Source organism: Electrona antarctica (assembly GCF_951216825.1).
Source record: "Electrona antarctica genome assembly, chromosome: 14".
In the NCBI taxonomy this organism is placed as follows: Eukaryota; Metazoa; Chordata; class Actinopteri; order Myctophiformes; family Myctophidae; genus Electrona; species Electrona antarctica.
The window spans coordinates 15273951-15298328 of record NC_136795.1 but is presented as its reverse complement, the minus strand read 5'-3'; the positions used below and the strand labels follow the sequence as shown (position 1 = coordinate 15298328).

The following is a 24378-nucleotide window of genomic DNA, read 5'->3' as shown; positions in this document are numbered from 1 at the left end:
GTTTTAATCAGTATGATTCATACAGCTATGCACTTTTTACCATGTTTTACTATGTTTTTTTTAATTTTTATTATTGCTATGCTATGTGTCTTTGATTTGTTTTTGATTAATGTTGTAAAGTGCACAGAGACCCCCTGGGGTGATTTTGTACTATAAATAAAATAAAACTGAAAAAGAATGATCCTGAATTGAATTGAGTACAAAGAGAGACACAGTGAAAACAGTGATTCTTTATTCTACCCAACACCATCATTATACGGAAATAAACAGGAATCTTACCAGCTACAATCACACTGAGACAATAAAGAAAAAAATACATAAAAATTTACATAATCCTCAAAGACGCAAAAAATAAAAAAAATCCCAAAGGCGTTAACAGTGACTGTAAGGCGAGCGGGGAGTGCAGTTCACCGCCTGTTAAAAATGTACACGATTAACACAACCTCACCGCGAAATGCTGTACCCATTCAATTCAAAACAGTCACATCAGGTGATTCATAAAACCAAAATAAGTTACCTGTACACAAGATGTAACAAAGTACAACCTTTGATATACATTGATATAAAAACAGACATTTGTCAGGCATTTCATGATAAAGCCATGGTGGCGTTTTGTCTAGTTTGTTTTGTCTGCGGATGGATACAGCATTCCAGACGTGAACTCCTCTAACTCGGTTTGCTTCGGTACAGCCGTCATCACAAAATACCACACATAGTTCTATACGGTTGACATTATAAACCTCAATTCACATTTTTAGATAAGGGTTTTCCCAACCCCCAGTTCAGATGCGTCGTCACTCAGATAAAAGCTCATTTAGAGAAGGGACAATGGCCGCCCTCCCCAGATTGGCACAGTCGCACGTCCAAGAATGAATTGGCCGTGGTTGGGCGGGTGGGGGCTAATCCTTAGCACAGCAGCCAGACTTGTGCTTCTCAGACTCAATGTACTCATGGATCTGGAACTTGGGCTCGTTGGTCGGCGGTGCCGCGTTCTGCATCAGCTCTCTGGAGGAAAGATGGAGAACACAGAGGGGGGGTGGGGGGGTTGGTAGCAGGAGTGGGAGGAGAAGGAGGTAAGCATGTGGGATGGAGTACAAAATAGTGATCTGATCCAATCTGCACCTGAAAAGACGGTGAGAGAACTACATCACTCTTTATCCCAATATAGTTCTCAATCTCAACCCCAATGATCCCAAATTGGTATGTTTCTTTTTTTCACCCCCATTATCTCTGGGACCCCAAACTACACTGTAAAATCAAGGAGTGTCAAAAGGTACAACAGGTTCATTTGGATACATTTCTATACTCAAGTGACCGAGTCGGACCCCTGGTGGTGCCGGGACCCACTGTCGAGAAACTAGGCCATTCCTATCCTATATTCATTCAAAGCACCACTAGGCTGTTGAAGACGACAAGACTCCAACCTTTTCCAAACTTTCTTTTTGCAATCCCATTATGGAGGAGATGGTTACAAAGAAATTAGACAAACATTAATCCTTAGGCTAAGATAAGCATCAAACAATCATAGACTCGTACAGTGTTGAATTAAATTCCAAATCTAATTCGACTTGTTTACCGAGGTACAGCCACTATCAAGCTGGAGGCATATGATGTTTGCTGGCGGAGAAAGAATTTAATGTCACAGTCAGTTGGTCCGTGTGTTCAAACGAGGACAGAAATCCAAGACCCTTATTCTTGTCAGCACACTAGAGGCAAGAAGTGCCACAAAATTGAAAATGATTTGATTGTTATTGGCCTCTCTATTATAGGCAAAGCGTCTCTCAAGGGGGCATGGAATTGATTTTCTCTCTAAGGGCGACAGAGAGGCTGAGAGGAAATAGCCTATGTATGAGCTCACAACGGGTTGCAGAGTGACACGCTGAAAGTAAAAGTGGTTAAATGTGACTGTGTGCTTCACAAATATTGAGAATACCTATTTACACGCACCTCGACAGTACCATACTGACCTGACGAAGATCTGTCAAGATCGAAACGTTGTCATTTGTTAATTCAATAAAGTAATTCTTTACCAAAAGAAGGGTGTGCGGGCCCTACCTGTGTCATATTGATCATAAAGGCATTGCAATTGGAAAGTTTCATTAATGAGTTTTAATTAATTAATTCATTAAGATATCCCAAATCCTGTTTGCCTATTAAATATCTCCATTCTTTGAGTCTTTTTGTCCAGATTGAAATGGTGAAAGTCAAACAAGACCTAAATGACTGACAGGCCCCTTAAGAGTCCCATACTAATCTCACACAAAAGATCTTTCTCAAAAAGAAACCTGTTGAAAAAGGAGAATTCTGTGGCAAATATTGTATGGTTGAGCATCTGATATCATGTATTCATAAGACGTACTTTGCTAAAGCGAGAAAGGCCAGCTCAACGTTGACTGCGGTCCTGGCACTGGTCTCCATAAATGGCACGTTATATTCCTGAGATGGAAGAAGTATTAGGAGAACAGTCAGCCATTTGGAATGTCTTTCATTGAGGAAGCATCAAAACCATTTCTATATCAGTAGTTCATATGTTTTCATGTCAAGGACCCAAAAAATTATATGCATTTGGCCGCCGAACCCCATCTGAAAATATGTTGTTCCAGGGACCACCCAGAAGCAAATATTTGAGTTAAAAACGTTCGCTGTGAAAGTATATTCAAAGATTTGCACACGTTCTAACGATTAAAAACAAATAGCAGTGATCTTGTAGATCTGCTATTTTTCTGTTTAAAAAAAAAGTACATTTGCTCAAGTACTGTACTTTAAGTACTCTTTTGAGGCACTTTTACTTTCACTTGAGTACCGTACTCTTTTGAGGCACTTTTACTTTCACTTGAGTACCATATGTCCATTAGTCTATACTTTACTTCTACTCCACCACCATTGTACCTTTTACTCCACTACAATTATTATTACAAAACATACATTAACCATTTAAGCTTTGTAAAAGTACTTTGATGAAAGTACTTTTAATTATGGCAACGCAAGTATATGTTCGATGCTCAATACTTTTGTACCTTTACTCAAGTATCATTCTGAATACAAGACTTTTTACACTGTAGAGTAATTGTACAGTGTGGTGTTGTGTGAGAGATCCTCTTACAGTACCTTAGCCAGCCTCTCTCCATCCTCCGTCTTTATGACCCGTTCTGCAGCCATGTCGGACTGTTAGGATAAGGATAAGGGGTGCAACAGTTAATACAACTAATCAGTTTAATCGTTTGTAATAAATATCACAAAATAGGGCATGAGTGCTTAATCAGACCAAACGATTTAGTCAATTATAAAAAAATACATTTGAAAAATGTCCATGTTGATACATTTAAAAACATGCAACACGTGCTTCTCGATTATCATATAATCAAGAAGCACGTAACTTGTAGAACAAGTATGGGGCACTAATTATGAGCCAAGTAAAGACAAACAGACAAGGTAAGCAACATGAGACATTTACAGTATGGGGCACTAGTTATGAGCAATGTAAAGACAAACAGACAAGGTAATGCCCCGCCACATGAGACATTTACAGTATGTCCAGTGTTTTGCCATAATAGCCGCCGTCTCAGGGCTGCACGAGATGAATGCAATATCAGCATCACCACAGCAGCAGCACCACAACAGCTCAGCTTTTGGAGACGAATGTGCCCAGTCTCATTCCACCCTGCCCCTACCCTCACTGGCAGTGTTGCCATTTCTGCTGCTTATTAGAAGTGACTTGGAGCTTGTTTTTCCGTAAAGTCAGTAGTTGCAACCATAGGTCGCATTTACTATGAAATCGTGCATTTCCCGTCAGTGTATCACTCAAAATCCCCATACATGGGGAATGCCCCCATAAAGGTCTTGTGACATCACGTGAAAACATCAGGGATGGCGTCATAAATGCGACCTGCTGTCACAATAGGATACAGTAGTGGTTCAGAGGGCCTCCCGCATTTGTTTCTCATGTCGTGCTCAGGCGCATTCCCCTCCGCCTGCTGCAGCTGCTGGAGCTGCCTGGCGCTACTGCCGGCAGCCGGAGAAAACTACAGTTCTCAACAGGCCCGAAGATTAAGGCCCGGCCCTACCTGGGACCTCATCAAACCCTGTACAGTGTACAGTGTACACTCAAGAGAATGTCCCCACTACCACACTTAGATCTCCATATATGAAGCTGACATGTTCTGACATTCCATATGTTGATCTGATCTCATCAAACCCTGTACACTCAAGACATGCCTTCTTGAGTGTACAGGGTACCTAAAGGGCGTACCTAAAGGGCGAGGTCGTCTTAGGCGTCTTACTGGTAAATATTAGGTGGTTGAGGCTTGCGTTTTTTGGGGGCTTATGTGTAGTTTATGTGGACTTGTTTCCTAATGTTCTTTAAACCAGAGGTTCAAGGACCCCCTTATTAATATGCATTCGTCTGTACTCTGCAGAAAAGAGCCAGCTTAGGTGGTTCGGGCATCTGGTTAGGATGCCTCTCAGGCGTCTCCCTAGGGAGGTCTTCGAGGCACGTCCCACTGGGAAGAGACCCCGGGGAAAACCAAGGCGCAGTTGGAGGAAACACATCGACTCACTGGCCTTGGAACGTCTCGGGATCCCCCAGGAGGAAGTCACTAATGTTGCTCTGGAGAGGGAAGTCTGGAGCCCTCTGGTGGAGCCATTGCCCCCGCGTCCCGACTACGGATAAGCGGTTGAAGATGGATGGATGTACTCTGCAGACCACCATTTGAAAATATTTTATGCCATCTGATTAGATTCCACATATTTCACTTCAAGATTTCTTTGAAATGGCAGATCTGCAATTTTCAAATAGCCAATGTATATAGGTTTAAAGGGCTCATGTGGCCACAGTGGTCTATAGGGCCCAGCAAAATATCCCAAAAGGGCCTAAACATTTGTCGCTTCCAGCCCGCATCCTTGTTGTGGGGCAAGTAGGACCCTAGGAGCGACACAGATCAATCACTTTGCTAGAGTGACATGATGAGCTTGTAGCCTAAACAGTGACTTTACCATGCTATTACACTACTTTAATGGTGCAGATTTGCTCGGTTCATACTTGTGCCATAACAGAAGTAGCCTGGCTAATAAGCCAGACCGAATCAGCCGTTGGCAAAAGAAAAGTTGCCTGCCGGCGGATTACGGTCTGGAGAGGCTCAATTGTATGCCCATTTCCTACACCAGAGAACTGGTGTGGCCAATCGGGACACGGTATGCAATATGGGCGGGCTTTGGTACAGTGACGTTCAATGCTTGAGACCTTTGACTGACAGTAGCTCTTAACAATTGCGTCAAAGAGAAAATGTTTGAACCCGCCCCCCAGGAAACAAGATCCATACACAGCATCTCCAGACTCAAATACCACACGACAGTGTGATTTGATTCTGGCTTATTAGCCAGGCTATAACAGAAGGACTTTAGAAGGAAAGATTGTATTGTCTGGACTTTCTATCAAACAATCAAGTTTCAAGCAAATGTGCACTGACAGCGCTGACGGCACACAGAACCATGGATGCATAATAGCCAAGCACTGGTCGCCACATACACATTTATATAATCAATGAGGTTTCTATTTTAATTGGGTGTCTAGCTGGTCATGTCATGATTTTATTTATATATCACTATTAGTATAATTGTAATCCATCTACAACCAAGTAGTGAGCTTGCAGATCAGCTATTTTCAATGAACAGATTTAACTTTAAAAACTACCCGATCAACATTGTATTGTATCTTGTTAAAGTGTTCTTGATTAATGTATTCATTCGTTTAAATGAACACCCAGAAAATAGCCAAAACGTCACTGCTCTGCAAAAGACGTAAAAGTAGGTCAACTGTCAATTAACTACCGGTAGCTTATTAAAATAGCCAATATATACCCTGGTGAGCTGCAGATCAGCCATTTGCAATGAACAGAGTTAACATGGAGATTAATCAGTTTTCTTGAATCATAGCCTACCATCTTTCCATTAGTTTTCCGTTGAGTAATTTTACAAACGCAAAGCGTGTGAATAAACCTATCTCACAGAATTTCCCCGCCCCCCTTAATACGCCCCCTTTCGGGGTTAGTGGTGATAGCGTGACGTCACTCCATAGACCTTACATGTTAACAGAGGTAATTTAAGAAGTCTACAACTTTTGTTTTCTCAAGGTAAGGTTTGTTCTATCTGTTCGAGCTGAATTACCATCTTGTTTGCTTCATAATATTGGTCTGTCACATTTTTACATTAGAAAATGTACTTAGATTCTCCAGAGAAAAAAACTTGTAAATGCTAATGTTAAAGACACCACTATTTACCGGAAGTGGGCGTGGAAAGCGGGCTGTGAGATAGGCCTATTGTCATTCACACAGTTCAGTTTGCCCCACGACACGGCGAGGGGGCGGAGATCAGAGATCTATGACGAGTCGTTGCTGGAAACTTTAGTCACTTATTTTGGGCTCGTTTTCATAGACCTTTTATTTGCTAAATCTGGCAACACTGATCGAGTGACACAGCTGTGACCCCAGGGTGAAGCGTGAGTCCGTGCTGAACCGCCAGGGGGAGACATATCACACACAGATATATCAATTTGATAATCAGGTGCAACAAACCTTTCTCAGTTGATCCTGAGGTTTGTATCATGCATATTCCGTGAGTTAATGTGCATATTTGAATACATTCGCAGAAATAACAAGTTGAAATCATCCAACTTGCGTTTTGGTGGTGTGAAAATGAATATTTAATCAGATTCAGCTGTGAGGACATTGCAGAGTAACATGTTAATTATGGCTAATTAGCCATTGGTGGTTAATTATCATAAATTATGTATAAGAAACAACGCTAAGCAATCATAAGTCTGTTAAATGTTAAAAAAAAGAAAGACAAAACATAATTTGAATATTTCTGTACTACGGATGACTACAGAGGCAGTAAAAATCAGAATTATTTGCCTATTCTCTTACCATAAATCCACCAAAACACAGGTTGGAAGACAGACTCGTTATTTCGGCTAATATATGTAAATTCTAAATTGTGTCATTACATATGCAGTTATGCACGATACAAAACAAATATCAAAAACAGCAAAAACGGATTCCATGAAAAAAAAAAACTAGTTTAACTTACCTAACTTTATTTAGTATATTGTTGAAACACAAATCGGTGTCCCTGGGACAAAATCTTTTCTGATGGGTGTCCGCAGACAAATACTAATTAATTTGCGTGTCCTTGACCTGAAAACGTTTGAACCACTGGCCTACACTATGCATGTTTGTGTCAAATACGTTTATTAAGAACAAGTTATAAATTATTATACAATTGGTACAGTATACATTCTTTTTTTTCCTTTTACAGTATGCATGTTTAAGCAAGCCCATGTGTGGTGGGGGATGAGGAGAATGGAGACATTTGTATTACAGGTCAAATCGTTTCATTCTGATCTTTCTGCGATGCTAAAGAGAAGCTTTGCTCACCTTGTTGCCGAGCAACATAATGACCACGTCGTTCCGGGCATACTCCTTGACATCATTGATCCAAGCCTTCCATGCAGAAAGACGGATATAGGAAAGACAGAAAGATACAGGAGAGAGACCGACAGATACAGGAGAGACCGACAGATACAGGGGAGAGACCGACAGATACAGGGGAGAGACACACATACAGGGGAGAGACACACATACAGGGGGGGAGAGAGAGAGAGAAGTGGGAGACGGAGGAAGGAGATCAGTATAGTTCTGCAACTATCGGTTATCTTCTTAGCAATTACTTTTTCGATTAATCAAATAATTAATCAACTAACCACTTCAGCATTGTTTATGAATCAACTGACCACTTTAGCATTGTTTAATACCATGTCACACAACAGTGACATGCAATATTTAAAATAGCAGAATGTTTCAAAATCTTCAAAACTACTTAATTTTTGTAGTACCTTCCATGCCTAAAATATGGATTGATTATTAATGGGTTATTGTGTGAAATTATCAGTTGTGTTTTATAATAAATTCAGTGTGTGTGCGTGCGTGTGTGTGTGTGTGAGAGAGAGTGAGTGTGTGTGCGCGTGTGCACTCGTGAATGTGTAAAATGTAATTTGCATTACAGCACTTCTGGTAAAATGTTGCGCAATAGCATAGTATATCATACAAATGCAAACTGTACGGTAGATATGCAAATTGGAAGCATGTAATGTAGTGTGTTGTATTTCCTATGGCATGCATTCATATTTGTGCATGGAGAGATTTGTGCAAACAGAGTGGTTTGGTAGAAGAAGACTGATAAACAGGCATACTGAGTCCTTTGTACCCCTTTTCAATTAGGGTAGAAGGATTAACTGATCATACTACACGACTCACGAGTAGGTTAAAAAAAAAAAAAAAAAGGTAAAACTTCTGCTTTTGTATTACTCAAGAGGATGAGTCACTGTACTGCATGTCCTCACAAAACCTACCTACTACAACAGTGAGTCTTTTCATTACTGAACCAGACGCTGTACAAGTTGCAAATGGAGTGATAACAGTTTCCAAAGAGGAGCCATTATAAAACCCTGGGAGCGCCAAGTTGGGGGGGCTCTGCGTTTCAAAAAGGAACGATGTGTACCGTTCAGCTCGAGTGGCTTTTTTCATGACAAGCAAGCTTAACGTGGAGGAAGTTCGAGAATGGATGACAGACGCACAGCCACACTTAACTGTTAAGTCTTACCAGATAGCGTTTGCCTAATTATTTTTAAAACGCTGCCACTAGTCGGATGGAAACCTTGTATGACCAAAACCATTACAGCTAATGAAATGGAGCGAAAATAGCAGATCTAAAGCTCAAAACGCGCGTTGGGAGCTTGTAGATTGGTTATTTTAACTACTTAAAATACCCTCCTGTTCCTGTACGATGAAGTAGGGCATTAAATGACAGACAAACTAAATGTAAATATTGAGATACAAGGTTTCTGCCCAGTGCCCAACGGCCACAACATGCTTCTGTCATTTGGTCCACCCCTCCCCCTTACTTCCCGGGCCGTTTGGTCTTCGCAGTCGAGGAAATAATTCCTACTGTAAATTGGATTTCAGTCGGACAACTCACGAATAGATTTAACAAATATGTATTATAGAATGAGAATACAAGTGTGCATATATTATTTATCTTGGCGTTCGGCTCTGCTGCATTTTCTCCCTGCTCGGCACGATTAAACACCATCATAAAACATTAAGAGCAGGGAGATAGATATACAATAAAACCCCATGGGGGACATAAATAACAGAGCCCATCGGTGGTGCTGGGGTGGTGGTGGGAGCAAACATCACATAACCAGGAACCATATGCAGAGGAAGGCAAGGAAGCTTTGAGAAGGAAAAGGTAATGGTCACGTGACTGGGTTGCGCCATGACACTTTCATGGGAGCCAAACTACCTGGAAGTTCGGCAGAATGCACTGGAGTCAATGAGAGCTCAGTGACCAGCTCATGAACAAACATTATTTATGAATGACTGAGACCTTTTGTAAAGTAATCACTTCTGGAAAATAACAGAAGACATGTAACACATTGTCTGCTGTGTTGCTTTTCGATGTGTACACTGTAATTTTTATAGAGGTATGGTATCTAAAGAGCACAAAGTACCTTTCTGAACGTACCAAGTATCGCGAGACTTCCCACCGTTTCCTGTCTGGCAGCCAAATCTCGGAATACCTCGGAGCCAGAAACGATACCTGCTTCCATTTAGATCCTCAGATAAAATTAAATACTGTGCACATCGAAAAGTAAGTGATTAGAAAACAACCTGTGATGAGTCTTCGTTTATATTCCTGAACCGATTATATGACAAAGGTCTCAATTGTTCAGAAATAATATTTGTTATGAGCTGGTCCAGCTGGCTCCATTCACTGCCATGTATTCATTGAACTTCCGGTGTGAGTTTGGCTCCCATGAAAGTGTCATGGCACAGCCCAGTCACGTGACCATTGCCTTTCCTTCTCAAAGCTTCCTTGGAGGAAGGCAGGAAGAGCATGCAGTCTAGTGAGCTTAAGTAGCCCGCCCAAGGGGGCAGGCAGACTTTCCAACGTTGAAGCTCTGGGTCCTAGTGGTAGGAGGAGGGACTACAGGCGGACCCGTGGATTCATGACCGGGAAACCCCGTGCAGCTGGGCTTTAACGTTGAGCGCTCGGTTGCCCTACGTCACTCAGGACCTCAAAGTTGAGGTCCTGGGAGGGACTTCCGGCAGTCTTCCGGGTGCTTCAAAACGCCACTGAGCAACTTCCACTGACATGAATAGTTGGGGGGGCGGAGCTTCGCGCCAGTTCAGTCTCTATTATATATATACTCTATGAGCCCGCCCAGTTGGTCAGCTGACTGCCACATCAGCGAATGATGTGTGGGACTTGCACACACTTATACACCCACATAGTAATGCAGCATATTAACCCCTTGAGTATAGTATGCGCCCTTGAGCACAGCATGAACCCCCTCGAGTATATCTGACTGAACCAACTCTGCAAGCTACGTATCATTAGTACAAAGCATTATCTAGCTTAGTAAAAATGGAAAATTCCTACAGTACATATATTTTTAAGAGATATTTTAAAATACTAGACCGGCCAGCCTACTCGGGAACGATGCAAATAGGGAATGCAATATCCGTTATATGCGCTGCCATACGAGTACAGACAGTCTGTGTCCATTTAGTGCCCATAATGGAAAAGTCCTTGTGCAGTGATAAACGTATTTAGAGAATGTGTAGAGAAGGTCTGAACAGTGCAAACTGACTGTGGAAAGTGGACTGACTAACTAATCAAAATGGCAAGTGCGGGAAATTCGACTCAACGTCGTGCACTCAACTCCAATGGGTGATCACTGGCACACTGGCATAGTTGTGAAGGGGAGGATTAGTCAAATAAATGAAGTACCTCACATTTGTATGTAAATTACATCCTGCACATAATTCTACATTCATTAAAACTCTGAACTCTGACTGGGGAGGGAGTCTGGGAGATAGTTAGGATATTGCTCTGAGTCTAATGATCATATTTAAAAAGAGAAAGTTATTGTTGGATTTTTTTATGTGGTGTCATACTGACACTGACTATCACGCCTTATCACCATACATCATAATGCATCATCACATTCCGGCCAATCACAATTGGCGTCCTCACTTCTCAGCGGCCAATCACAATTGGCGTCCTCACCTTTTCTCTCCTTACTTTTTATCCTCAATATGTGCATTGCTCAACCAATCAAATCATCGCTGTGGGGTGCTCAGCCAATCAAATCATCGCACAAACATACTGGGCATAGGATGGGCTAGCGCCCCTCAAACATCCCCAAAAAGGTTGCAGACCCCTGGACTAGACAGACAGACAGAGACCCGAGGGAGAACATAGTCATATTAGTCAAGCTAGCAGGAAAAATATAGGTTCCCCAGGGTACCAGCATGACATTTATTTGTAAACTGTGTTTTAAGGTCCTGAATTTTGTCAAGATGTTTTCTCGTTGCAGAGTTATGAAAATCTACATTTTCACCACTTGCCAAAAGAAACCCATGGGACCTTAGTTGACCTCGGCAACACTGAGTGTGACCATAGGTCTCATTTACTATGAGAACCTGCATCTCCCTTTAGTCACGCCTCCACATAATTATGGTTGCCAATCCATCACGCCTCGTGACATCTTGTGACAACATGGAGACCCTTAGATCTCCATATATGGATCTGTCCTCGTGACATCACCTGACATCATGGAGTCCCTTAGATCTCCAATATGGTTGTCCCAGACCATGCCCTAATACAATCCCTGTTATGCCCATATATGGAGATACCTGATGTCATCAATTATTAAGCCCATATATGGGAATGTTAATATATGGCCATATTGTGACAGTCTCATGATAACCAGTGTGGTTGCCGCAACGCAAGTCACACTTGCAAATTAACAAAGTTGGTACAACACTGATCTCCATATGTGGAGCAGACATGAAAAGGTTTGGGAACCACTGTGCTAGGATATGAGAAGCTCTAGTTTGGGAACCACTGTGCTAGGATGTGAGAAGCTCTAGTTTTGGGAACCACTGTGCTATGATGTGAGAAGCTCTAGTTTGGGAACCACTGTGCTAGGATGTGAGAAGCTCTAGTTTGGGAAACACTGTGCTAGGATGTGAGAAGCTCTAGTTTTGGGAACCACTGTGCTAGGATGTGAGAAGCTCTAGTTTGGGAACCACTGTGCTAGGATGTGAGAAGCTCTAGTTTGGGAACCACTGTGCTAGGATGTGAGAAGCTCTAGTTTGGGAACCACTGTGCTAGGATGTGAGAAGCTCTAGTTTGGGAACCACTGTGCTAGGATGTGAGAAGCTCTAGTTTGGGAACCACTGTGCTAGGATGTGAGAAGCTCTAGTTTTGGGAACCACTGTGCTAGGATGTGAGAAGCTCTAGTTTGGGAACCACTGTGCTAGGATGTGAGAAGCTCTAGTTTGGGAACCACTGTGCTAGGATGTGAGAAGCTCTAGTTTGGGAACCACTGTGCTAGGATGTGAGAAGCTCTAGTTTGGGAACCACTGTGCTAGGATGTGAGAAGCTCTAGTTTGGGAACCACTGTGCTAGGATGTGAGAAGCTCTAGTTTGGGAACCACTGTGCTAGGATATGAGAAGCTCTAGTTTGGGAACCACTGTGCTAGGATGTGAGCTCTAGTTTTGGGAACCACTGTGCTATGATGTGAGAAGCTCTAGTTTGGGAACCACTGTGCTAGGATGTGAGAAGCTCTAGTTTGGGAACCACTGTGCTATGATGTGAGAAGCTCTAGTTTTGGGAACCACTGTGCTATGATGTGAGAAGCTCTAGTTTGGGAACCACTGTGCTAGGATGTGAGAAGCTCTAGTTTGGGAACCACTGTGCTAGGATGTGAGAAGCTCTAGTTTGGGAACCACTGTGCTAGGATGTGAGAAGCTCTAGTTTGGGAACCACTGTGCTAGGATGTGAGAAGCTCTAGTTTGGGAACCACTGTGCTAGGATATGAGAAGCTCTAGTTTGGGAACCACTGTGCTAGGATGTGAGACGCTCTAGTTTGGGAACCACTGTGCTAGGATATGAGAAGCTCTAGTTTGGGAAACACTGTGCTAGGATGTGAGACGCTCTAGTTTGGGAACCACTGTGCTAGGATATGAGAAGCTCTCACCCTGATATTGTCAAACGACTGCTGTTTGGTGATGTCATACACCAGGAGGAGAGCTGGGGAAGAACAAACAGGATCATGTATGAAAAGAGAAGAGCATCTCCATAGACCAGAGTAATTAACTACTTAATTGTATAATGTTTACTATTACTTATTTGTGTGATCATTTGGTTGAGATATATATTATATATATATATATATATATATAAAATTAAACGTCACTCCCTTGGGTCACAGTGAAACTTTCTCTTGAAAATCCCAGACAGAAATCTTAGATTGCGTCATATAAGAACTGTGTTCCAAACAAACAAAACCACCCTGTATGTGACTCTGTGTCGTTATGATATCGAGTTACATTTGATAACGTGTTTGGAGAAAAATCATATTTTCTTACGCTTTAGTACTTTTCCACTGTCAGTTGATGCTTTATATGCATATGAATAAAATCGCCCGGTTGATTTGTTTATTGCAGTTCTTAGATGACGTGATCTAACATTCCCTGATGGGATTTTCAAGAGAAAAAAATAACACTGTGACACCCTCTAGCAGCAGTGATGTCAGTCTTAACTGCTAAAACTAAACCTCTGCATTACGTAAAAACATCTGCATTACGTAATTACCACACATTACCAGTGGTTCTCAAAAGTGGGGGTCAATGATTTTTAACCACTTTATCCAATTATACGTCAGCTATTCAAAAATGTCAGAGATACAACCTCACAGCGTAATACTAGATTGTACATACATCTGCTATTTTTGAACATTTTAGAAAAATCTTGAAAGTAGAATTTAGATTTTTTTTTAAACACAAATCTTCTCTTCTGGGGGTCCCTGGCACAAAACATTTTCAGATGGGGGGGGGGGGGGGGGGGGGGGGGTCCAAGACCAATTTATGGGTCCTTGACACAAGTTGAGAACCACTGCAACCAACACATTAACACAGACCTACACTACACACAAAGAAGGATATGTAGTTGTTGATAAGTCGCATGCACAACACACACAAGAAGTCGCCTCTGTCGGGTGGAAACCTCATATGTCCAAAACTGTTACTTTTGATCATCAAGTAGGGCATTCATTTACAGAAAAACCAAACCATAAAAATATGGAGATAAAGAGGTTCCGGCCCGACTGCAACAAAGTGCAGTATTATAAGAGCAGGTGTTACCCTGGGCATCTCTGTAGTAGGCGTGCGTTATGCTGCGAAATCTCTCATGGCCCGCAGTATCCCAGATCTGGAAGAAACATCATCATTAGACAGAATCCCAGATCTGGAACAAATATCATAATTACACAACAGATAACCAGGACTCTTGAACAATACTATCTAATCATTCAAACAAATGCTATTATGAAGTCACAGCGTGAAGATGGCACCATTTTCCACCACTTTCATCATGAATGAGGCCCCTGTGCGAAAGACGCCATTTGTCGTGGCATAGGCCTTCTCAAGAGGCAAATTGTCTCCTCCCACTCAGCTGAGTTGAATGAGCAGGATGTGGTGCTAGCTGTTTGCTTTAGATAAGCCCTGCATGTGGGCAAATATCCCTGCCTGCAGAGCCTAAATATGAATTGAATTGACAAAATCTTAGAGGATTAGCAATGCAAATAATTAACATGTCAGGTGTAAGTGTAGACCTTGGTCAAACAGTGTTTGCAAATTACCGTTTGATTTTGTTTGATCACCTCATGAGTAGGCTTAGGAAAATGGAAGCAACACATCTGGTAAGCCCATCCCCAATATCAAGTGGAAATCAACAATGGCAGACATTGTAAACAAAATGGAAATGCTAATTTAGGACTGAAGAGGCCAGAGGGACAGGGATTATACCAAGTAGGGCGATACATGATCCCTGGTACCACCGAATCAGTTGGCCTGTTCCGAAACCAATTTCCATAAAAACCTATATGATGAAAGCCTGATTGTTGAAAATTGGGTATTTGTGCAGATAGAAGACAGAGAGGAGCTTCAAAAACACAAAATAAATGGGAAAATAATTCATGGTGTAGGGCCTAAGTATGGCGTTAAAAGAGTTCTTACCTGAAGTTTGACTGTCACGTTGTCCACAGTCACCACCTTATTCTGAGGGGCAGAGAAAGAGGAACTCAACCCACATACTGTGTACACACACACACACACCACCCCCCCCCCCCCCCCCCCATCAGAACATGTTTTGTGCCAGGGACCCTCCACTCTCTATTGTAGAATATTAACATCCCACCACCCCCTCGCCAGGACTGGACCTAGAAGGAAGCAATGTGAGGCAAAGTGATTTTTACCACCAACAAAAGATGATATTAAATCCTACTGCATCTTCTCATATTAAAAGCAAACAATGATGCTGCCTTGTCTGCCAAACATAAAACTGTTAAAAGAAAGACCTTTTATTGCCGTTATATTCCATTGAATGCTTTATCTTGTCCTGTCGTATTTGAGGTACGTCTGCAGTTGATGCAAGACAGGCATTTTAATTTGGCCCAATGTGAAAGATAAGGGCACAGTCACACATGTGAATAAAGGCAAATGACAACCAAGTGCCATCAACTACACACACTCCTTCGCCATTAGTTTATGTCAACATTCAAAGTTAAACCCCACATGAAGCAGCAGAAGAGAATTTGCTTTTGCCAGTGCCGTTTGAATTCGCCCCTTCGGAAGTGAACAGGAGGCAAATATTCAATTTGTGCATGTGCAAATTGAATATTCTGGCATGGGCCCTAAGGGCACGGTCCCCAAAAAATCCTCCACCTGCAGTTTCCTTTAAAGATTAGAGGGCTTTGAACACTAGACGCTGAGTTGATGATTTGGGCAGCAGACTGAGAAGGCCACAGACGCAGCAGCATGTAGCCCAGGAAACTAGAAAAAGAACGGGTGTTGAATGCTGCTGGAGAAAGCAATTTGCACCACCCACACAACAACAAGGTCCTGAGATTAGACTTAATTGCACAATAATGCGAAGGAAGAACCAACAGTTCACTCCACACTTGAGTTTCCTGCAGTTGTCAGGGGCAGCCTGCCATTTCCTGCCTAGCTAATATTAACCTAAAATAGTTGATAACCAGCCCAGATAACAGAAAGATGAATGCGGCAAGTGACGCATGTGATGGTGGGAGGAAAGAAAGAAAATGCTCGTAAGGGAAAATAGAATGAGCGAGGTGGTAAGAGATAAAACTTGCATGTTGCATCTCCACAAGCAATGAGAATCTAGATGCACAGTATTCCCCCCCCCCCTCTCTCTGTACCTTGCTTACCTGCTCTCTCACCCCACCTTAAAAGTGCTAACAAGTGTCAACTGTCAACTCGATCCAACTATAATAGCAACAACTTCCTCCCAGGCTGAATAAGTTCAAAAGTGAAAGGACTTCCTTGTTCCTTATTGGAAAAAAGCACCCTTTGAAAGAGAGAAAGATAGCTATGTCCGATTGGCGATGGGGTAAACGCAGTGGTTCTCAAACTTAATTGTATAATAATATTAATTAATATGTATTAGACCAAGGCCCCCCATCTGAAAGTATTTGTGCCAGGGTAACCGAAACAAAAGAATATGCTGTTCAACTATTTTAAAAATATTAAAAAAAAAAATCATATACATTTCACATTTAGAACCACTGGGGTTAAGTACCTGCCTACCACTATGGAGAATGGGGTTCTGCCTACCACTGTGGAGAATGGGGTTCAACTCCACAGGCGCTCCATCCAACATCATTGGCAGTGTTGTTGGGAATGCGAAAGGTCGGTCGGTCGCCCAACAGGGATAGCATGCTGGCGACTCTTAGGAGGTTGTGGTCTACTACACCTCCACAGATCAACAACTGTGGGTTCGCAGAAATAGGGACCAAGCTGTAATTTATTGTTCGAGAAGAATCAGCATAACTAAAGTGGGAGGGGGAAACTAAAAGTAATTGATCAAAAGAAAAAAAACTAACAGAGAGAGAGAATGAATGTCGATGAAGGAAGTGCAGGTACTGTAGCAGCCAAGGTTGTGCATGACTTGCACAGTCACTCTGTAGCTTCTGTATTGGTGACAGAAATGCAGTGGGAGCATAGCTTGACAACACAAAAACATCCTTCAAGCATGTCTGCAGCTGGGTCCCTCTCAATTAACCGTCGTCACCTGCAGTTGTCGTCCACCTTGCCAGATTGGACTTAGTTCAACCCCCTCTGCCATTAGTTGCCATGGGATTCCACTTCCCCTCTCCACTCGTGACGTTGACAGAGCTGCCCACATGGCTGCTGACACGCCCGCATGCTGAGTAACAGCTACGAGGAAACGGGTCCAAAAATAGACCGCCAACAGCAGCCTGCTTGTCAACACACACACACACACACACACACACACACACACACACACACACACACACACACACACACACACACACACACACACACACACACACACACACACACACACACACACACACACACACACACACACACACACACACACACACACACACACACACACACACCACCCCCCCTCTAAGCCACTTCTGTGCCCTTTACCTATGCAAGCAAGCAGGTGCAGTCTCATTTATAAATTAAAGCATTTAGCAGACACAAACACTGACCAATAGTGGGAAGCACAAGAGTCAGAGCCAGAGCATGAGTGCCACTTCATAATCATAAAAGTGGCACTGTAACTCACCATCAGAGTGAATTCAAAAATATAAATGCAAGAATTGACCCAAATGGACCAATTTAGGTCCATTACACTCTAAATTAAATTAACACTGAAGATTTCAAAATCTTCCTAAAACTTACCAGCAAATCATTGAATAGACCTCCCGAAGAGCCAATGGCCACAATACATTTTAGATTCAAGATTTTCATTGTCACACAGATATACAAGTATATGCATTGTGAAAAACTAAGGTTGGGGGTGCTCCACAATACATACCGGTAAATAGATAATACTAAAGCCATCTAAAAGGTTTTTAAAGGGTCAAACAGCATACAAGGCCATAACACCATTTAATAGCCTTGGCTATTCAAAAATAGCAGATGTACAAGCTCACAGTGCGTCACTTCGTGCCATGCTGCAAGTTTGTACATCTGCTATTTTAGATTTTTCTTTAACACAAAGGAGACTTTTAGGAATGCGACAAAAAATTACATATCCATATATATTTTTGGGGGCTCAACTATCCCTTTAACGGGTTAAAGGAGAAAGTAAAATGTCCATTTTACGGGATAAACTGTCTCGACCTGTCAAAACATCCATTACGCTCCCTAATGTCCACACTGCCATCAGAACAAGACGGTACATCACTCCGCCTAATGCAACACAATTTCCTCCTCAAACCAAACCCTACTTGACTTGCCATTAGCGTTGAGTGTTTAGCTTTGAATGGGGGGGAAAATGGATGGAATGGGGGGGGGGGGGGGGGGGGGGGGGGTGACCACAGCGTCTGGAGTTGATCAGCCACTGTAACGTTACGTTAAGCAGTCCACCTCTGGTTCTGCGCTCAATGGATGAATCCAGGAGCTCAAATGGATAGTTTATCGTTTAGACCAGTGGTTCTCAAACTGTTTTATGTCAAGGACTGCCAAATTGATGTGCATTTGGCCACGGACACCCATCTGAAAATATGTTGAGCGCCCAAAAAAAGATTTTTGTAAAAGAAAGAAAAAAAATCACTTTCAAGATTTTTCTAAAATGATCAGAAATAGCAGATGTCCAGGCTTGTAGATCTGCTATTTTTGAATAGCCAACATATAAATGGATTATGCTATATTAACCCATTTTGGGTGGGAACCCCTGTGTTTTAAGCATTATGTTATACTTGAAAAATAAAAATGAAAAATAGCAGACCTACAAGCCGCGCTTATGAGCTTGTAGGTCTGCTATTTTTGAAAAATCATGAAAATGTAGTGCAAATCTTTGAATATATATTCTTTCAGAGCCAACGTTTGTAACTCAAATTTTTGCTTCTGGGAGGTCCCTGGAACAACATATTTTCAGATGGGGGGGGTCGGCAGCCAATTACATAATAATCTTGGGGGTCCTTGACATGAAATAGTTTGAGAACGACTGACATAGAAACAGTTTTTCAGACAACTGTCAGGATTTTAGAAGGCATTTGTAGAATCGTCCTCAGGTCTAAATAGGTTAACTACTTTTCCTGGGGACCCCCTATTATCAAACTGAGGGTCCTTGAAACCAAAAGAGTTTGAGAATCACTGTTGTATGTAGCCTACGTCTTGCATGTACTGCTGGTGTGTCGTGTGGGAGTAGGCGGCGCGATATCCGCGGGAAGGTGAGAGCTTGTCTGACAGTTTAGTTCCTCCAACCCTCTGTGCCTCTGCACAGCAAGGCAGACTTTAGGGACTTTAAGCAACGACAGCTACGGCAGTCCGCTCCGGCAACCGGAAATGGATGACAGTGCTCGATGCAGCCCTTTCTACTATGGCAGAACCTACACTTCCACGTAGTGTCTACAACGCCATGTCATAACCATATGTTTATTGAAATAAACTGTCATACATTTACACCGATTGCGCCATCACCTCTCTCTTCTGCTGTGTAATGTGTTGGCATGCTCTGAATGAAGAAATAACACTAATTCCATGTCATAATTAATAACCATGTTTATTAAAACTGTTTTAGAATAACACAAATTGCTCCAGCACCTTCCTCTTTCCACTGCTAATCATGTCCAGTGCATGTAAGAAGCAATTACGTTATCGGCAAGTTAGCTGACGCGCGACGGGGTGTTATTTTTTTTTTTTAATGTCCATGTTTGACACATGCGGCATAGACGCATCGTCACCATGGGAAACAAAAAGCGATGGGAACCCGTCGCCTACGGCTGTTTGCTTAACGATTTTGACAGCTACGGCGATTGCGTCATAGCCGCCATACTTCCGCCTAGCGGTGCCGTCCTGAAAACAGTCGTTGCTTAAAGTCCCTAATTTCTCCTGGAGACAGAGGGACGTGGGTGGGCATTCGGCCGGGCCATTTAGGATGCTGGCCTCGCAGCCACCTCGCAGCACAAGTGGTATGTGAACTTGACTGGAGGGAGGGGGTAGAGAGAGTGAGAGAGGGGTGTGTGTGTGTGTGTGTGTGTGTGTGTGTGTGTGTGCACTTTGTCCCTGCAGACTGCTGCAGCAGTCTGCAGGGACCTTACATTTCCTTTATAAAAGGGCATGAACATGGAGATGAAACCCTGTTTTGAAACCCTGTGCAAACACTTAAATGTGAAACGAGAGCACAGAAAAGAAAAGGGTAAAACAGCAAATGAGTTGACAGAACAGGAATATGACAGCGGTGGAAGAAGTAGTGATTTTATCAAGTGTCAATATGCCACAATGTAGAAATACTCACAAGTAAAAGTCCTGCATTCAAAATGTTGCTAGAGTAAAATTAGAAAATGATGATTGACATTACAATTTAAATATACTTCAAGTACCAAAAAGTAGAAGTATTCATTATGCAGAATGGCCATTTCAGAATGTTTATATCATGTTTTCTGACTACGATCATTAACTAATTAAACCCTAAAATAGCAAGTTCAGTTGTGAGCTTGTAGATAGATCTATTTTTTAAATAATTTAGAATATATTTGATTAATAATTAATATGCAAAGCAACTGAAGCTGTGAAATAAATGTAGTATAGTAAAAGAAAGTACATTTGCCTCCGAGATGTAGTGGAGGATAAGTACTATAAAGTATCAAGAATTGGAAATACTCAAGTAAAGTAAAAGTACAATAGAATTGTACAGTACAAATGGGGTCCAGAGACCCACATGCGTCTTTGAGGGGGCTCCAGCAAAAATAGATAATAATGCATCACAATTATTATGCCCACTTTATCCATAGTTTACACTTCGGCTATTCAACAATAGCAGATGTACTTTAATAGCAGATGTGTCTGCTAACTTAGAAAATATTTGAATATTTTGGTTGTTGTTTTTTCAACACAAATCTTCCCTTCTGGGGGGCCTTGGCACAAAATAATTTCAGATGTGGGTCCGCAGCCAAATACATATCAATTTGGCGGTCTTCACACAAAGAAGATTGAGAACACTGCTTTACACTACTGCGTGAGGAGGAAGCCGTCTCGAGACACGGCCGACGTGGTGGAGCCATTCGGTGGCTCCAGTGGTGCTTTTAGAGGAAGACTGTATCTCACCCTAAAGTCTATTCCCACGGTGGATATGAAGTTGCCTGACAGAAAGTGGTCATCTTTAAAGCGAACCAGCAGACACGTCTTGCCCACACCGGAGTCCCCCAGCATCATCACCTAGAGAGCAACACAAGACCACAACACCACAGAGAGAGTGTCAAATCCTCAGTGTTCTCTGACACTGGACTTTGGCTACATTTTGTATACACTCAAATTACAAATTGGATTCATTAACATTGAGGATTATGTGTCTAAGATAACAATACCTTGACTACATTACGAGTGCAATATGGCTACCAAGGGAGTCGGTTATTGTTCCATATTGTTTCTTGTCTTACAAAACTATTGCTAGTTACAGCTCCGTCTAGGGATGTGAAGCAATCGTGAAATCACAACACATTCAGTTTCACAATGTTTTCACAACAGAGAGCTTTGAGTCAGACGATGCATGCCATACATCGTCAAATTGAGCTTGAGATGCCATACATTGTACGACATCTCAAGCTCAATTTGTCCGCTTGCCTTCTTCTATTGTTAAACTCAAGAGCTTGAAGGGTTTCTTGTGATACAACCTATGGGTACACCACAAACCATTGTTTTTTTAGTGCTTTTTTAATTATTTTTCTCTGCTTCTGTCAATACTTAGATATAATACAATAGATTCGAGGGACTGATGTGTAATCACAAAATCCACCAACAGGATTCCTCATAACAAGCAGAACACATATATATATATGCCTCCCTAAATGCATAGTAAGACTGCACAGTCTAGCAACCATGTAACGGTGCAAAGTCATACATTTGGGAAACCCCCGGGGACACGAAATAGGACTTCTTCCTTTAAAATTCCATCACTCTGGGCTTATGGAAAACCGTGAGATGAACAAACACCGGCACTTCTGGTGGGAGGGTTATTGGCAAGGTGCAACAAGTCCTCCCTCAGCAAATATTTGCAAATCACCAGGGGAAACCTCATATTTCAACTTCTTATGTTTTTGTTTCATAAATGAATGGTCTACTTCGTCACACTACAGTGTCTCACATAAATAGCCTACAGTAAATTACTCCTTTTACTGCTGCTAGTATTGATGATTTATTGTATAGTCTACTCTAGGGGTCTATTGAATTCAATACACAGGAACCAATGGAAACAAGCCATCAGGGCCTTTTTTGTTATCCTTTTAGCATTATTGTAAGTTCTGTTACTGTACATCTCAGATGTGCATTAACAGTTAACATCTGCACACATGCAAACATATCGTTTTCCATTTCCTGTAAATTAACAGTTTGACATTTCAGCAGCCATTATGATATAGACTACTTTGTCATACAAAGCAGTGGTTCTCAAACTGGGGTCCGGGTCTCATTATGTCTGAGATTCACTTATGTCTGAGATAGCATTTGGTCCCCATTTAGCTAGCCTACTGCCATAAACAGAGTAAATATGTAGTAAGTATAGGGTGTTCATCACAGTAGGGTGACATGAGAGACAGCCAGTGCCATGCAGTGCCAACTAGACTAGCCTACAATCACAGAAAGCATTCATGTCCATTTGACTTCTTAGTTTCCACATTATTGATTGAACGCCTTTTTTTTATTTTATCCCCGAACACCACATTCAACTGTAAACAAAATGATTCTTATCTGCAGCGTGCAGGTCCACCCAACCATGCATGCATAAGACACCTGTTCCTCCGCTGCAGGGACAGGATTCTGAACATCTCACCGCCGCTTGTTAACCAAGTAGTATACATAAAGGCAAATAAATACGGTACGCTATATGAATGATATGATACAAAAAGCAATACACACCTTGAAGACAACATCATAATACTCGTTAACAGACGCTTCTCTCGACAACACATATTTTGGCGCTCCGTTTGCAGCCTGCTGTTGATCCGGTATCAACGGATGCTTTCTTGTGGACATCGCAATGATGAAAACGTGGGAGGATGAGACGCCAAGTCTGTCAAGATCTGTCAAGAAAGAGCGAGAGAGGAGAGATCCGTGATTCAATGCCAGATCACCGGAGGGCGTCCAGTCCGTCGGTAATCATATCGCTTTGCCAAAAAATGTCACCGAGCGCAGCCTGAAGAAATGATCTTAATTAACCAATCAAACGACGGAGGCGAATTGAATCGGCGTGATCCAAACTTAAGCTGACGAGCGCCGAGGGAGCACAATGAAATGTCCACGCTAGTAGTTTGCAGCCGTGCAGGAAATAACAACATGACATGAACTAGGCGGAAACATTGTTCAGTTCTGTAGAAGATAATTACATCCTCATCCTTTTACGCGTGGGAAGATGATGAGGATGAATGATGACGACGAAGCTGTATCTTGGCAACAAAGTGAAATGTGACACTTTAATAGTTTTCCTTATTTCCTTCTGAAGTTGCATGCTAGGTCAATCAATCACGGGCAACAGGCTGCAGCCAGCCTGCATACCAGCAGGCGTTGGGCGTCAGAGTGAGAGTGTCAGAGTGTGTGAGTGTGACTCACCCTCTACAGGTGGTGTTCCATTCATGAATCATGATAGCAGAAAAGATAAAGTCAGGATAGAAAGGAAAAACCAACAAAGGTCAAGAAAAGAGTTCACAAAAGTGTGTGCGTGTGCGTGTGTGTTTGTTAACAGGTTAGGTTTAGGGTTAGAATTGTAGAATATACAATCTCCCACATAAGTGAAACCATACATAGCACATAGCAATAATCCCCTTCATGTGTGGATGAATGAATATTACTAACGACTAAAGATTCCACAAATATTGTAATATCTTATCCCACATAAACATGCCTAAGAAAACAAAAAATCTTAATTTCCTCTTGTAAAGAATTTTAAATTTTGCTGCAGTATTTGTCTCCCCCCAGTGGTCAAGACACAATGAGAGAGGGAGGGCAACAGAGGGAGAGAGAGAATCTTCACATTCCTGCTGTGCTGCTGTTGACATACATAATGACACAAGGTCATGGTTCATTTATGTTACATAACTGAATTGCACTCTCTCTCATCGGGCAGCAAGCTGGCAGCAGCATGCCATGTCTCACCCCATTGCCTTTGGCTGAGGCAAACAAGTAAATAGAAGTACATCCATTCACATTTCACACACAACTTTCACACAGTGCTATATTTTTTTTTTTATCCCACGA

At 42.1% G+C, this 24378-nt stretch overlaps 1 protein-coding gene across 2 annotated transcripts; it reads right to left on the bottom strand.

Annotated features, from left to right (window-relative positions):
* Nucleotides 1-215: 215 nt before the first annotated feature.
* On the bottom strand, nucleotides 216-23700 carry LOC306936529 (ras-related protein Rab-37). Of its 2 annotated transcripts, XM_079520073.1 has the most exons (10): nucleotides 23511-23700; nucleotides 23044-23207; nucleotides 21238-21348; nucleotides 15145-15186; nucleotides 14272-14338; nucleotides 13107-13159; nucleotides 7431-7496; nucleotides 3109-3165; nucleotides 2360-2436; nucleotides 216-1005 (listed from the first exon to the last, which is right to left on the bottom strand). In XM_079520073.1, the coding sequence occupies exons 2-10, from the start codon at nucleotides 23158-23160 to the stop codon at nucleotides 900-902; spliced, it is 696 nt and encodes a 231-aa protein (XP_079376199.1). In that variant the 5' UTR covers nucleotides 23161-23207; nucleotides 23511-23700; the 3' UTR covers nucleotides 216-899. The 2 variants fall into 2 exon arrangements, with proteins under 2 accessions (XP_079376199.1, XP_079376198.1); XM_079520072.1 differs by lacking the exon at nucleotides 23511-23700 and having other exon boundaries at nucleotides 23044-23494.
* Between the last annotated feature and the right edge of the window lie 678 nt (nucleotides 23701-24378).

What these genes read in the sequence shown, in the direction of transcription:
- LOC306936529 (XM_079520073.1), bottom strand. Translation starts at nt 23,160, where the DNA reads ATGTCCACAAGAAAGCATCCGTTGATACCGGATCAACAGCAGGCTGCA. An exon ending in ACGTGACAGTCAAACTTCAG is followed by an intron (nt 14,339 to 15,144) that starts GTAAGAACTCTT and finishes TGTTTCTTCCAG; the next exon opens with ATCTGGGATACTGCGGGCCA. An exon ending in TTATGTTGCTCGGCAACAAG is followed by an intron (nt 3,166 to 7,430) that starts GTGAGCAAAGCT and finishes TTATCCTAACAG; the next exon opens with TCCGACATGGCTGCAGAACG.